The sequence below is a fragment of the Dryobates pubescens genome, chromosome 32 (genome assembly GCF_014839835.1).
Source record: "Dryobates pubescens isolate bDryPub1 chromosome 32, bDryPub1.pri, whole genome shotgun sequence".
NCBI lineage: Eukaryota > Metazoa > Chordata > Aves > Piciformes > Picidae > Dryobates > Dryobates pubescens.
Genome location: NC_071643.1, coordinates 6,547,887 through 6,561,650, shown reverse-complemented (window position 1 = coordinate 6,561,650; position 13,764 = coordinate 6,547,887). Strand labels below are relative to the sequence as shown.

Sequence of the window (13,764 nt, the reverse complement as noted above, 5' to 3'; positions counted from 1 at the left end):
GGAGAACAAATCGCTGACAAAGAACCTTTTACGTTTCATCAGCGTTGTTAGGACGACGAGTAGGAATTTCTCAGATAATAACTCCCACTTCAAAGATTTCTCAGCTCAATAGAAATTGGCCCATCCTTTTTATTCAACCACAAGGGCTGGCACTAAAGACGACTCAACTGTTTGAATTTTTTTTCATCGTGTTTATTTTTCCCCTATTCACTAGGGTACTTGGATAAAATAAACAACAAGACAATTACTGAAACATGGACTTCTAACTTTCCCGGGCCCACGGCCCAGTGCCCATGGCCCCGGCCGTGCGGGTGTCAAGTTCCTCCCTCACCGCGGATCCTCCGCTTGCTGCCGCGCAGTGCCGGCCAGGCAGGGCAGGACGGGAAGGAGGGCACGGGCGGCTCCCCTCGGCCCTCGGCCCTCTTTCCCGGGTTCTGGGGGGACTTCCATCAGCACACTTACTCCTTGGGACCGAGGCAGACCAAGGCGGGGGTCTTTCGGTTCCCCTGCGAGGGTCGGAGGTGGGTGGAGAGAGGGAAACACTTCTCAAGCTTTGTGGCTGGATTTGCTGTGAGAAGCTGGTCAGAAGTGCTGGTCAGAGGGGACGGAAGCTTTCACCGAGCCTCGCTGGCAGCCCTTTACTTTGGGGAGAAGGAGAGCAGGGCTACAATGCCTGTCTTGGGGGCAGGGAGAAGCCCAGTAAAGCCCAACTCCGCCAAAGTGCATTCGGTGGAGGAAGTCTGTCTCTAGCGGGGAGCAGATTGAGTGTATTAAGCTAGCATGAAACCAAAGGTCAGTGCAAATGTATCTTAATAGACTGTCTCAAATGGAGTGTGCCTCCTTTGAAGGCCGCTTGCTATTGCTCTCCTCATTACCATAGCGATCCTAACGTGGCATGCTGATGCACCATAAAACTCACACTTTCAACCCCAAAATCAGGCCCTTTGAACAACCCGAGCTTGATTAGACCTTTCTCCTTTTCTTTTCCCCCTTAAAAACCATTTCCTTGCCTTTAGAAACTCGCCCTCAAATCCCAAACGCATTCTCTGATCCCGGCAGAAAGCAGAAACAAAAGTGAGCTGAGGCGACAGTTCAAGCAGGCCTTTTCTTCCTGACAGTCTTATCCATTTTTATTATGGTCTGGAACAAGTGCCCTGTTCGCGTGGGTTTTGTTTACCGGAAATTAAATGAAAATGATTTAGTTCGCGTCAAACAAAAATATATACTTGTATACACAAGAAAAAGGGCCTGTTAGATGTAAATATTATGTCCTTAATGAAAAGCCTGGACGTGCTCCAGACTTCGCCTTTCACTATTTAAGTATGACTTGCCTATTGCCATAGAAATCCTAACTTACCATGAAGATTCACCGTTGTGAAGAAATACTTCTTTGTACGAGCTTGCTTTGATGTCTAAGGCATAAGATTCAGGCTTTCAGCTGCGTCTGTCTAGATTACCTTGAGAGCAACGGGGTAGGCATCTGTAACAAGCAAATGAAAAATTAAAGGTGATTAGCCTGCACATCCAAATAATTCTGTAAATAGAGAAATAAGTAAATAAACAGATCTCAGGACACGATGGAAACATCCTCCTTGCCCACAGCTGGCTTCTGTACCTCTTGATTTTCACGACACAAGTTTCAGAAGCTGCAGAGGGTCTCAATTCTCCCCTCCTTTAGGCTTGAGTGTCCCATCTAGGTAATTCTCTACGTGTATTAACGGCAGGGACACGCTTTTGTCCATATTCGAGGTGTTTAAATAAGAAACTCATCGAATCCGGGCAGTGATAAGGGATCCTCGACCCAGGGAGGTAAACTAAGCTGCATCATCAAGGAGGGTGCTGAGCGCAGGCATGTTTTTAGCCACCGTCCAGTTTATTATTTTCCTGTAGATTATATATGTGTGTGTGAGTGTGTGTGTATGCACACACACGCACATACTTGTGTGTGTGCGTGTGTGTACAGTTGTAACACATCAACTCCAGCCACCTGGGCTCAGAGGTGATGTATCAAACACGAGAAGGTGCAGTTACAGCAGCCTTCTGTCTACACTCAGCAAGCCACCGAACTCTCTTACAACAGCCCATGCGATTTATTTGCCTATACTATCTGGTATTCTTAAACATCATTAAAGCAATTTAAATGGAACCATCCGGCAGTTTCAAGCTGCCCCAGTGAAGAGGTTTGTTTCTTTATTTTGGGGTTCCCCCCTCTTGCTTATTTCTCTGAATCAGGACAGTGAACCTCGTAGGACTAGTTTGAAGCTCTAGGGCAGGATAATCCTCGAGGTCTCTTCCAACCTTAGTTATACTGTGATACTGTGATAAAGGTTACAAAAGCCGCGTTGCTGGTCCGGCACCAGTGTCTATCACCAGAGCTGTTCGCACGGCACCCGCCGTGGAGCAGAGGTCCTGGGTACCCACGCTGCCAGGGGGCTGCCCGGCCTCGGCCTTTGCTATGACGTCACGGAGCGGGGTCTGTCCCTCCCCCGTTACCACCCTCCCCCACCTTCCTCCCCTCCTCCCACCCCCACCCCCCTCCAGGAGCCCCAGCGTCCACGGTTCAACGGGAGCCACACTCGGGGTGGGGACCGGCATGTTTGGGTATTATAAGTCATTACCAGTGGGAGCTAAAATGGACAGTCAATCATCGCACCCCCCCTGGGCTTTTCCTTATTAACGAGTATTGGGGGGGGGGGGAGGGGGTAGAATATGTCTATATGTATTTACATACAGCAAGAAGGGAAAGTAGAGATTCTTTCCAGAAACGTCCATTGAACGGGTTAATTAATCAAAGAATTTAATGGATCCATTTGGTACAATCCAGTAACAAATCGTGGTTTTGTTTTTTTTCTTTAAAAACAACACTCAAAATTGTGTACGAACAGAACACTGCAGCTCATGGCACTGGTGAGAAGAGAAAACCTGTACAGCCAAAATCTGTATGAAACCACTTTGAACCTGCTGGGAAGGAAAAAGGAAAGAGCGGAAAGGAAAAATAAATGCAAAGGAAAAAGGAAAGGAAAGGAAGTAGGAAAAGGAAAGGGGAAGGTTTGGGAAGGGAAGGGAAGGGAAGGTTTGGGAAGGGAAGGGAAGGGAAGGTTTGGGAAGGGAAGGGAAGGTTTGGGAAGGGAAGGGAAGGTTTGGGAAGGGAAGGTTTGGGAAGGGAAGGTTTGGGAAGGGAAGGTTTGGGAAGGGAAGGTTTGGGAAGGGAAGGGAAGGGAAGGGAAGGGAAGGGAAGGGAAGGGAAGGGAAGGGAAGGGAAGGGGAAGGGAAGGGAAGGGAAGGGAAGGGGAGGGGAGGGGAGGGGAGGGAAGGGAAGGAAAAGGGGAGGGGAGGGGAGGGGAGGGGAGGGGAGGGGAGGGGAGGGGAGGGGAGGGGAGGGGAGGGGAGGGGAGGGGAGGGGAGGGGAGGGGAGGGGAGGGGAGGGGAGGGGAGGGGAGGGGAGGGGAGGGGAGGGGAGGGGAGAGGAGGGGAGAGGGGAGGAGAGGAAAGGAAAGGAAAGGAGAGGAAAGGAAAGGAGAGGAGAGGAGAGGAGAGGAGAGGAGAGGAGAGGAGAGGAAAGGAAAGGAAAGGAAAGGAAAGGAAAGGAAAGGAAAGGAAAGGAAAGGAAAGGAAAGGAAAGGAAAGGAAAGGAAAGGAAAGGAAAGGAAAGGAAAGGAAAGGAAAGGAAAGGAAAGGAAAGGAAAGGAAAGGAAAGGAAAGGAAAGGAAAGGAAAGGAAAGGAAAGGAAAGGAAAGGAAAGGAAAGGAAAGGAAAGGAAAGGAAAGGGAAAGGAAAGGGAAAGGAAAGGAAAGGGAAAGGAAAGGAAAGGAAAGGGAAAGGAAAGGAAAGGGAAAGGAAAGGGAAAGGAAAGGAAAGGAAAGGAAAGGAAAGGAAAGGAAAGGAAAGGAAAGGAAAGGAAAGGAAAGGAAAGGAAAGGAAAGGAAAGGAAAGGAAAGGAAAGGAAAGGAAAGGAAAGGAAAGGAAAGGAAAGGAAAGGAAAGGAAAGGAAAGGAAAGGAAAGGAAAGGAAAGGAAAGGAAAGGAAAGGAAAGGAAAGGAAAGGAAAGGAAAGGAAAGGAAAGGAAAGGAAAGGAAAAATGGAAATGCAAATTAGTGGGCTTGTAAACAGATTGGAGCAAGACAGTCGGAGGAGAGGGGTGTGTGGCACGGGGGGAGGAGGTGGCAGCTCCCCGGCTGAGGCGAGAGCAGCCCTTCCGAGTGCGAGGTGTCGGGAGCTGGGCCCCGCCGCCAGGCCACCCGCGTACTCGGCAGCGCGTCGTCTCTCGCTCTGCCAAGCGCCTCTCTCCTCTCCCGCTCGGCCTCCCTGTGCCCTGGAGCAGCGCTCTCCGGCCCCGGCCAGGCGAGGGCCGTCCGTCGCTGCTCCCTGCTAGCAGCGGGGCCGGGGCTCGCCGCGGGGGCGCGGCGGGGGAGGGGTGGCGGGGGTCGGCGGGAGCCCGCGGGGCCCCGCTCCCTGACACACGTACCATTCACTCAGGTTGGCGGCGGGCTGCGCGGGCGCGGAGAGTTCTGCGTGGGAACAGGAGGCAGGGGGCTCCCGGCCGGAGTCCGAGGAAGGGGACACCAGTGAGGGCGTGGAGGACTCGTAGCCGGAGCTGGGAGGAGGGGATTTGCAGTGCACTTTCATGTGTTTTCTCAGGGAGCTGGGGTGGGTGTAGGACTTGTCGCAGCCTCTCACTTTGCAGTTGTAGGGTTTGTCGCTGGTGTGGACGTGCGAGTGTTTCTTCCTGTCGCTGCTGTTGGCGAAGCGTCTGTCACAGCCCTCGAATTCACATTTGAAAGGTTTTTCCCCTGCAGGAGGCAATGGGCGAGGACAGTCATTAAGGCGGCGGCCGCAGGGCAGGGAGTGGCGCTGCCCGGCACCCTCCCCAAACCTGCATCCTCCCTGGGCCCCTCTCCTCTGCCTTGGCAAGGCTCCTTTCCCTGAGGTTGTTCGCCTCTGGCCTCCGCCTGCCCCCGCGTCACCGGCCCTGCCCTTCCCCGCCCGCCCCGCCGAGCTCCCGCGCCGCCGCTGCTTCGTGCCCCCTCGGGTGCACAGTCAGCTCCACACCATGAGTGCCCTGTCCGGGCAGCTTCTCCTCCCCTTTCCCCTGCCTAGTGTGCCACCTTGGGGTTTTGTGCAAAAGACAGAGCTCCAAGATAAGGAAAACTTAGAGGCCAAGTGCTTGTTCTAAGCAAGCATCGTGTGTTGCCCCCGCAGACTTCCATGTCCTGCAAAAGTGTGGTCAGTGATTTATCCCTGGAAAGGTTTTTTACTTTAAATGCGTTTCTCACAATCTCTCAGGCGCACGTTCACAACCTGGCTAGATCACATCCCATCGACTCCATATTTGCACTGATTAGAATCCCGTGAAAGGTTCGCATTCCCCCTCCTTTCCCCTCTCCCCAGCTTGCTGATACTGTCTGTTAAGGCACAAAAATCTTTCAAAAGAACATTGATTTGTGGGGACAAAACGATAGAGATTCAGCAGGAAGATGACTAGGCCTGTGCACAACACTGTCGTGAGGGTAGAATTGATTCCCTTTTCATTTGAACCTACTCAGTCATGGAAGGAATTGCGATCAGGATTAATCTGTCTGGTAATATGATAAGTGACGTTAATCTTAATAGAAATATAATCGTGTTGTTGAAGTCCTGTGAAAGTTTAACCTCGGATCGTATGGACAGGGCATGGTACATGATATATAGGAAGCTTTCAAGGAAACACGCCACAGACAGCTTTGAGGTGAAATGATGACTACATTATTGTCACTGATAATAACAAACTGCAAAATCCTACTCGCCAAGAAGTACTCGGGTCTTGAACCCATCAAGAATGAAAATAACCTCCTTATTCGCCATAAACCGAAAAGTGTCAAAGCGCAGAGGGCACCACAAAAATATGCTGCCGAGCCTTAAATGTGAAGTGCAAACAAAGCCAGTGTGTGCACCATCATGGCGTATGTGGTCGAAAAGACTTCCGATATTTGTAAAACCTTCCAGGCCATGCTATTTTCGAATTCGTTAGTTTTGTTTCCCCCCCCCCCCTCAGTTTGCCACGATTAAGTTTCGGAGGGATGTAGCCCACCTCGTGCTCGGCTGTGAACAGAGGCACATAAAGGAAGGCATTCCAAATATTTCACATGAATGAACTTTATGCAAGGTGGGTGGGAAAAAGCTCACGGCTCCGCGTCTGAAGTATGTCCCTTATGAACTGCAATAATCAATGTGAAGCGCTCACATCCTGCACCACTAACATTTGCACAGAGTAACATTAGCAGAGAGATAGGTAAATACCTGGCGTGACAGGGAAAGGGGGAAGAGGTTAAAAATAAGGTCTCTTAGAAAAAGATGCGACACCTATAACCAAATACTGTCGACATACAGCGGTGGATATGCGTATAATACCACGTACTCATACAATCTAATTACACTTTCACCTACGGACCTTCAGCATCTAAGTTGAGACAACAAATCAAGGATATTAGTGCAGTACAAGCAAGCAGTAAGTTAGGAGACCCCAGGGAAAGCCATCCTCATAAGCACTCTGCTTGTGCATAGTGAGTTACATTCAAGTAAAAGCGGGCTGCGGCGCTTTCCGCTTTCCCGAGAGTTGAAAAATGTCCAACTTCGCTTAACTCCCTGAAAGAGTCACTGAAAAGTCCCTCCGTACAGTCAGGTTTCAAGTGGGAAGAGGGCAGCATTTTCTCAGCTGCCTGGCTTGCATTCTTTGAACGCCTCCATAAAGAGGAACCATCCGAACCATTTGCAAGTGTTCCTTTCGCGAGCAGGTTTTCTTACGTGGAAATCCCTACCCGGCAGGGAAAGGACATTTTTAGAGGTCCTGGCTGCCGCAGCCCGGGTACGGAGGTGCAGCCACGCAGAAAGCACCGCGGGCGATGGAGAAGCGCAGGATCTCAACCGCCATTTTGCCCCCATACTTGTAGTTGGGCAAAAGTGTTCAGTGAAATTCAGCTTGGAAATTGTGGCATAATCCCCCTTCTCCGGGAGTGGATTAAGGTATTTACCAACTTCTCCGGGGGGGTGATGGGGTGGGGTGGGGGTGGGGGGAGCCGGAGGTGGCGGCGCCCGAGCTGCGAGCGGGGCGCGGGGGTGGCGGGGGCCGCCTGTGAGGGAGCGGGGCTCCGTCCCACGCCTCGCACTATTGTTCCTGGCCTGCTGGGAAGGCGGCGAAGTGATCCCTTTCCGTCCTGCTCGTCCTGCTGCCGCCGCCTTAACGGCCTTATCCTCCAGCCTGGAAAATTCGCACGTCGCCAGAAATCCCTCTGCCTGCTCCCCAGCCTCGGAGAAATCAGAAGTCATTAATATTTGAGGAGGCAATAATTTTCCTGTTGAATCTGGAACTGTCTTCATGAATAATTCGTAGCGAGTTCTATTAGGGTTTGAGAAACATTGCGTTTTTGACAACTTCTGGGTGTTTAATAGAAACGGTGGAACCATAAAGGCCCTGCAGGAGTTTTCACAATACAGCAATTAATCACCGGGAAAGTTAAAGCGAAAAGTACAGACGAGCGGAATGATGTTTAATAAACGCAAACCTCCGATCTCGGGTTTGCCCTGAACCTGCCTCTCCGATGTAGGTCAGTTTTCCCAAGAATTTAACCATTTTCTGCTTCAGAGATTTCAAACAGTGAGGCCGTTAAAGAGCAGTAAAAGTTTGTTTACTTAAGAAAAACACTGTCATTAAGAGATGAGCTCTCCCGGTTAATGGCCGTACCTGTGCTGATCCGACAAGGAGCTGGCTCCGATACAAGTTATGTGACCCGGGGAATACTCCTTTCTCTTCGGAAAAGAGGCAGAGGAACACAACTTTGCTATTGCTCGCCCCCGCTCCCCTCCCCTACACACAGACGAGCTATTCATAGAGCGATAGAAAAATAATTAGGTGACGAGTGACGGTCGCTGTAAAATCTCTGTGCTATGTATAGACGATAGGGATATTAAATTAGTATACATTCTGTATATTATATCACGTCGAGTTAAATCATAAAATGCAACTCCTGAAAGGTCAAGCCCTGCACCGAGCATGGGGGAAGGGGAGTTTTATGAACTGCAAGGTGAAAAAAAATCATTTGGCTGTTAGCAGATCTTACAATAGGATTATGTAGTTTCCCTTGCAGTGCATAAGGCTGTAGAGAAGGGTGTTGGAGGTGGAAAACCCAACACTGGAACAGATTAAATTTTCTAAAAGGGCTTATTTCTTATCTTCTTCTACAGAGGGGAAAAAAAATAGAAGGAAGGGGGGAAAAAAATAAATAAAAGAAAAGGGGAAAAAAAAGAGCCTGAGCTACAGACTAAAAACACCGGCTGCTAAACTAATTAATACAACTTCACAAGCTGGTTCTGAAAGTGTGAAAACTTTCTACGTGCAATTTCATTAATTATAAATGCTTTCCTGGCCGGAAGAATTCAAACGTAGTTTTGCAAGATCGTCCATTGAGTTACTTTATTTTCTGAACTAACAGATGTTTCTGACACATGTCCCAATTTCGCTTAGCAGAACTGCAAATGACATTTCAAAATGTAAAGGCTGAAACAATACCGGGTTTTCTTTTCCCTTTTTTTTTTTTTCCCCCCTTTCCCTCCCGAGAATAAGAACTTGCAGCTCCCCATATTTGCGAATGCAGAGAGTCGTTGGAAAGCAATGCTCATTAAAAATGTCAGTGTTATTCAGATCAAACATTTGAAACTCCCTCTGCCCAAAACAAAACTGTTGAACGAAAAGGTCGCAGCTGTGTTATTCTCACAACGTTTGAGCAGCATCATCTCAGCGACATCAGTCAAAACTGACTAGACAAGTTGTAACTTCTATTGTTCACTTTTAATTTGTGAGCTTGCACAATGATTTAATTTTTTCCCCAACCGCTTTAAATTGCAAAAAAAAAACCCCAAACCCAAAACAAAACCCACCCACCCCCCCCCAAAAAAAAAAAAACAGCCCCCAAAAATCCACGCCTGTGTGAATAAAGAAGAAATAGTCGAATAGTAGTTATATCACCCTACATTTACACAGATCTACCTGCATAAACATTACAGAAACGTCTCGGCAAAACTAGGAAAAAATATGGATGAGAATTCTGAGATTTGTACTATCTCTCCCTTTCCCCCACCCCACCCCTTCCCCATTTCTCCCCCCTCCTCCAAACGGTAAAGAAGCAAACAAATCTGAGAATTTATTTTTCCAGAAGTACTTGGCGTGCATTCAATAACAACGCAAAGGATACATTGAAAACAAAATAAAGCAAAACAGTATGATGAATAACAGAGAGAGAGAGTAAAGAGAGCTGTACATACTGACCTGTATGAGTTCTTTTGTGTATTTTGAGATTCTCTGATCTGGCAAAGACTTTGCCACAGCCTGGGAAAGGGCAAGGGAAAGGTTTTTCACCTGTGTGGACTCTGATGTGATTTACAAGTTTATATTTGGCCTTGAAAGGTTTCCCTTCTCTTGGACATTCTTCCCAGAAACATATGTGATTGGACTGCTCGGGTCCTCCAACGTGCTCCACTGTGACATGAGTCACCAGCTCGTGCATCGTGCTGAAAGTTTTCGAGCATAATTTTTTGGGAGACTGGTCCAACTCAATCCACTTACAGATGAGTTCCTGTTTGATGGGCTGCCTCATGTAACGAAAGAAGGCACCCGGGCCGTGGTGTGGAGCCAGATTCACGTTCAGATTCATGCCACTGTAGCTATGAAGAGAAGAAGCAGGAAAAGGATCTGTCCTGGAGGCTGGTACTTGAGTGAAATGTTCAGACCTGGCGTACATATCTCCAGGTAACCCCAGTCTTATCTGTCCGTTTAGATGGCCACCTGGAGCTGCATGGGGAGGCTGCTCATGGAGTCCAGTGAACAGAGAGGGATTCCCAGCTTCTGAGTGGTGGTGGTGACCATGGTGTCCTGGGTAGCTACCTGTTGTTGAGACAAACAGTCCGTGGTGAGAACTTGCAGCGGGATGCTGCTCAGTCAGCCCTGGCATGAGTGAGGCCGGCAGGTCTCTGCGTATGAAGAAGTCCCTACCTGCTGCCAGAGCCTGGGCTGGGTGAGAGACGGGGTAAGGGGTTGCTGCTGACTGCGCCGGGCCAAACGCTCCCCTTTGACTAGAGACCACCTCGACTTGGCCTGCCATATGATGATGATGATGATGATGATGATGGTGGTGGTGGTGGTGGTGGAGCTGGTGATGGGGATGAGGGGCAGGGCTGAGCTTAAGGGCCGCTGGGTGATGCTGAGAAGGAGGATGGTGGCGGTGCCCCATGTATTCTGGATGGAGCGGCCCGAGGCGGGACTCGGCGACGTGCTCCCCCGGCTGCGTGGGCGCCGTGGCGTGGGGGTGCCCGGCAAAGCCCGGGAAGCTTGTCATGCTTTGAGGGGGGTGGTGGTGGCGAGAAGCCCCCGCCAAGTCTACTAATCTCAGCGCCGTGTTCCGCCTGGAGAGAGCAGCAGGGTCCGTCATTGGGATCCCCAGAGCATCCAAGCTCATTAGCTTCTAAGGCTAAAAAGTCACCTGACGGCGGGAGAAGAGAGACACAGAGTAGGGGGAAAACTATGTATATATTTTTTTTTTCTTTCTTTCTTTTTTTTCTTTTTAAATTTCTTCCCCCCAAAAAAAGTTTCCCGGTTCCGCTGCCCCTGCGGCGGGGCGCAAGGGCGAAACTGCCAGCGGGTGGGCTCTGCGGGGCCGGCGGGGGCTCTCTTTTGGCGGCGGCGGGCCGGGGAGGTCCCCCCGTGCGGCCCGTCCCCCCGCGGGGCCAGCAGGCAGCCCCACGCGGCGCGGCGTGGCCGCGGGACGGAATGGGATGGGGCGGGACGGGGCGCGGGTGGCCCCATACCGCCTCCGGACCGCCGCGCCGGCCCCGCCGGCCAAACAATCACTGTGCCTCTCTATTGGCTGTCGCTGCGGTGGCGTCACCGGTGACAGGTCCTGCCGCTGACTGAAAGGTTCTCTCCGTGCCGTGGGGGGTGTGTGCGGGGTGTGCGAAACCGGCTACGCATGCGCGGCCGGCCGGCGGCCCCCTTCTCGCGGTTCCCGCCCCACGAGGCCACTCAGCCCGGCCCCGGGGCACGGCCGAGCCCATGGCCTCATCACGGCCCGGTGGCAGGAGGCCCTCCCCAGGGTCTTACCCCGGGGCCGCTCTGGCCCCGCCGTCGGAACGCTGCCGACCTTCCTCCAACGGGCTGCGGCCATGGGGAAACAAAGCCAAGGCGGTCGGGGGGAGCATATGCGGAAGTACCGCGGCCGCACGTCCCGGCTTTTGTCCATTCCCGCTGCCCTGCCCCGAGGCGGGAGGCAGCCCGCAGTGTTACCCCGCCGGGAGAGCCCCGGCAGCCCCCCCAGTCCCTGCCACCCAGCCTGATTCACGGGATGCGAGGCGGCCTAACGCCTACCGCGGATGCGGGCCCCAGGCCAACCTGCGGCTCCCCTCCACTTGTTGACAGCTCGGGGAGCGGGCCCTTCTCCGGCAGAGCCGGTGGCCGGAGCCCTACCGTCAGCTGGAGGGCTGGGCGTGCGCGCCTGGCTGCTGCTAGGGCAGCTGTACTGCTGACCGAGCCCTGACAAAGGATTCCTGGAAAACTCCCCGTTCCCTTCTCTTTTGGCAAGTTCTAGCAATTATTTGATTGCTGGCTGCTGGATCAATGCGAGGAGTCGTGATGTTCAGAATGTATCTGAGTGTTTAACCCAGAAGAGGGAGTCTCTCTCCCTTTCCCTTTCATGCACACTTACAGGGTAGTTCAATGTAAAAATCCCCATCTTTGGCTTGGTGGAAAAGCATTGCAAAACATTCATAATGGACTCATTTCTGATGGTTCTCATCTGAAGGAAAAAACAACCCTGCAGGGTATATATGGCTAATGATGAAAGTACAGGTTAGGGTTTCATCTGAGGCCTTATAGTTTTAGAAAAGCTTAGGGCTTTGGAACAGAAGGAAGCATCTACTTAGATTTTCTAAGAGGGGGATTGGAAACTTAAAAGAAGTAAATGAAACATGGCAAAAGATTCTTCTGCTTCAAGAAAGAAAAACACAGATGTAAATATCTGCCCACTGTATTATTACAGAACTCGGATCCTGACTTAAAGTTACTCCACCAGTCTTACAAAATACAGCAACAATTAATTCTCTACCCGTTCTATCAAACTCTCAGCATCTTAATACACTGACTTGCTGTTAACTTGCCATTGGATACTGTACTGCGTGCACACCAGGTAGAGCTCCCAGAGCGGAATTTTGCATCTCCTTAAAAATTCAACAGTATTAGCAATCAATAGGTTTTATGCTAAGCAGTAAAGCAAGAAACTGTTTGGCAACGTCAGCTCAGCTGCTCTCATAACAGAATCTACCAGCCAATGATCAAAACTCACAAGATTAAACTGTAGAACATATGGGACAATTTTATCATAGCTCCCCATACTTTGGAAAAGCTGCAGTTACATATTTTGGCTTTTCCTGGCTTTCACCATATTACTCCTGTAACACAAGGCTGATATTCAGGTAACTAGCTATAGATACGTTTGCATGTACATCCTTCTGAGTGGAGATGATGAAAAGTGACAAATGATGCAATTACCTCTCCATCCTTACATAACATGTTTACGCAGGCACTTTAAATCACACACCACCCTCACAATATCTCAACTTTCAAGTCTAGTCGCTCTACAAAATGGATTTGACAGTCCTATTCATGACCATCTCAATAGGAGTGCACAGAAGATACAAACGTTAGGAAGTATGAATCTGTTACTTACAAACGTACTGAGAGTGTGAATTCCAAATAAAGCAGCTTTCCTCATACTTCCTTAAAACACTGCAACTCTACACACTTGTTATCCATCAATTCTGCCACTTTTCAGTCAAGGGAGAAAACATCTGGAACGGTTTATCAATTTTTAAAAATGTCATAACTGGTTTGTCCTAAGCTCATTTAAAATATTTGAGAGTTTCTCGTCAGACACTCAAGGCTCTCATCTCGCCCCTCACCCAGGGCTCTTTCTCACTCCCTTTTCCAGGCAGTGCAGGAGAACCGGGCCTTCGGTGTCTCTCACTGTTAGGTGAAGTTGGTGTGAGCCCCGGTTTCGCGGGGGGGGGGTGGGGGGTGTGAGGGTTGGAGCGGGGCCGGGGGCGGGCGGAGGCCGCCACATGACAGTGGGGAGGCGGAGAAAAGGGGAAGAGGTGGGGATCCGGACCAGATCCAGCCGAGCCCCGTGCATCTCCCAGGACGTTTTGAAAACTTGAATGTCTGTCTGTGCAGCCCTTTGGCAGCTTGAGCTCAGTACGGCTGCCACTTAAGGGATGACCGAGATCTCATGTTTCTTGGTAGCAGCCTGAGACGTATTGGACCAGATAAGCCAGGCTCTCGGCAAACTCTCAAATGTATCAACATCAGCTTATGCAGGGACATTTTAAACATTATTATTTATTTAATTAATTAATAGTATTTGCTTTCCAACCCATCTGGCTACAGTAAGGGCATCCCTTTCTAGAGTGCTCTCAGGATGCATGATCTGGATAAACCCGGAGCCTTTCCAGAGAGAAAACAACATTACTCAAGCAGCAGAACAGAAACATTCTGACCTGAAGCTGCAACTCAGACATCAGAGCAGTTCGACAGCACAATGCATATGTATCACATCTACAGGATAGATCGTATAGTGTAGATCTTATATAGAGTCAAGTGAAGTTTAGAGGAGCCACAATGCTCTCTTGAGTGAGCAGCTTGTTCCCGAGTACAAATTTTCTCGTGGCTACTGTGTTGCAGCTACCAGC

At 50.3% G+C, this 13,764-nt stretch overlaps 1 protein-coding gene across 1 annotated transcript; it reads right to left on the bottom strand.

The window, feature by feature from the left end:
• Window positions 1-1,256: 1,256 nt before the first annotated feature.
• On the bottom strand, window positions 1,257-10,536 carry ZIC4 (Zic family member 4). Its single transcript, XM_009896290.2, has 3 exons — window positions 9,299-10,536; window positions 4,466-4,790; window positions 1,257-1,480 (listed from the first exon to the last, which is right to left on the bottom strand). Coding segments are annotated over exons 1-3 (1,512 nt in total). The 5' UTR covers window positions 10,485-10,536; the 3' UTR covers window positions 1,257-1,479.
• Between the last annotated feature and the right edge of the window lie 3,228 nt (window positions 10,537-13,764).

Coding starts and splice junctions, on each gene's coding strand:
- ZIC4 (XM_009896290.2), bottom strand. CDS start 10,484: ATGAGCTTGGATGCTCTGGGGATCCCAATGACGGACCCTGCTGCTCTC. Junction 4,791..9,298: donor ACACAAAAGAACTCATACAG/GTCAGTATGTAC, acceptor TGCCTCCTGCAG/GGGAAAAACCTTTCAAATGT.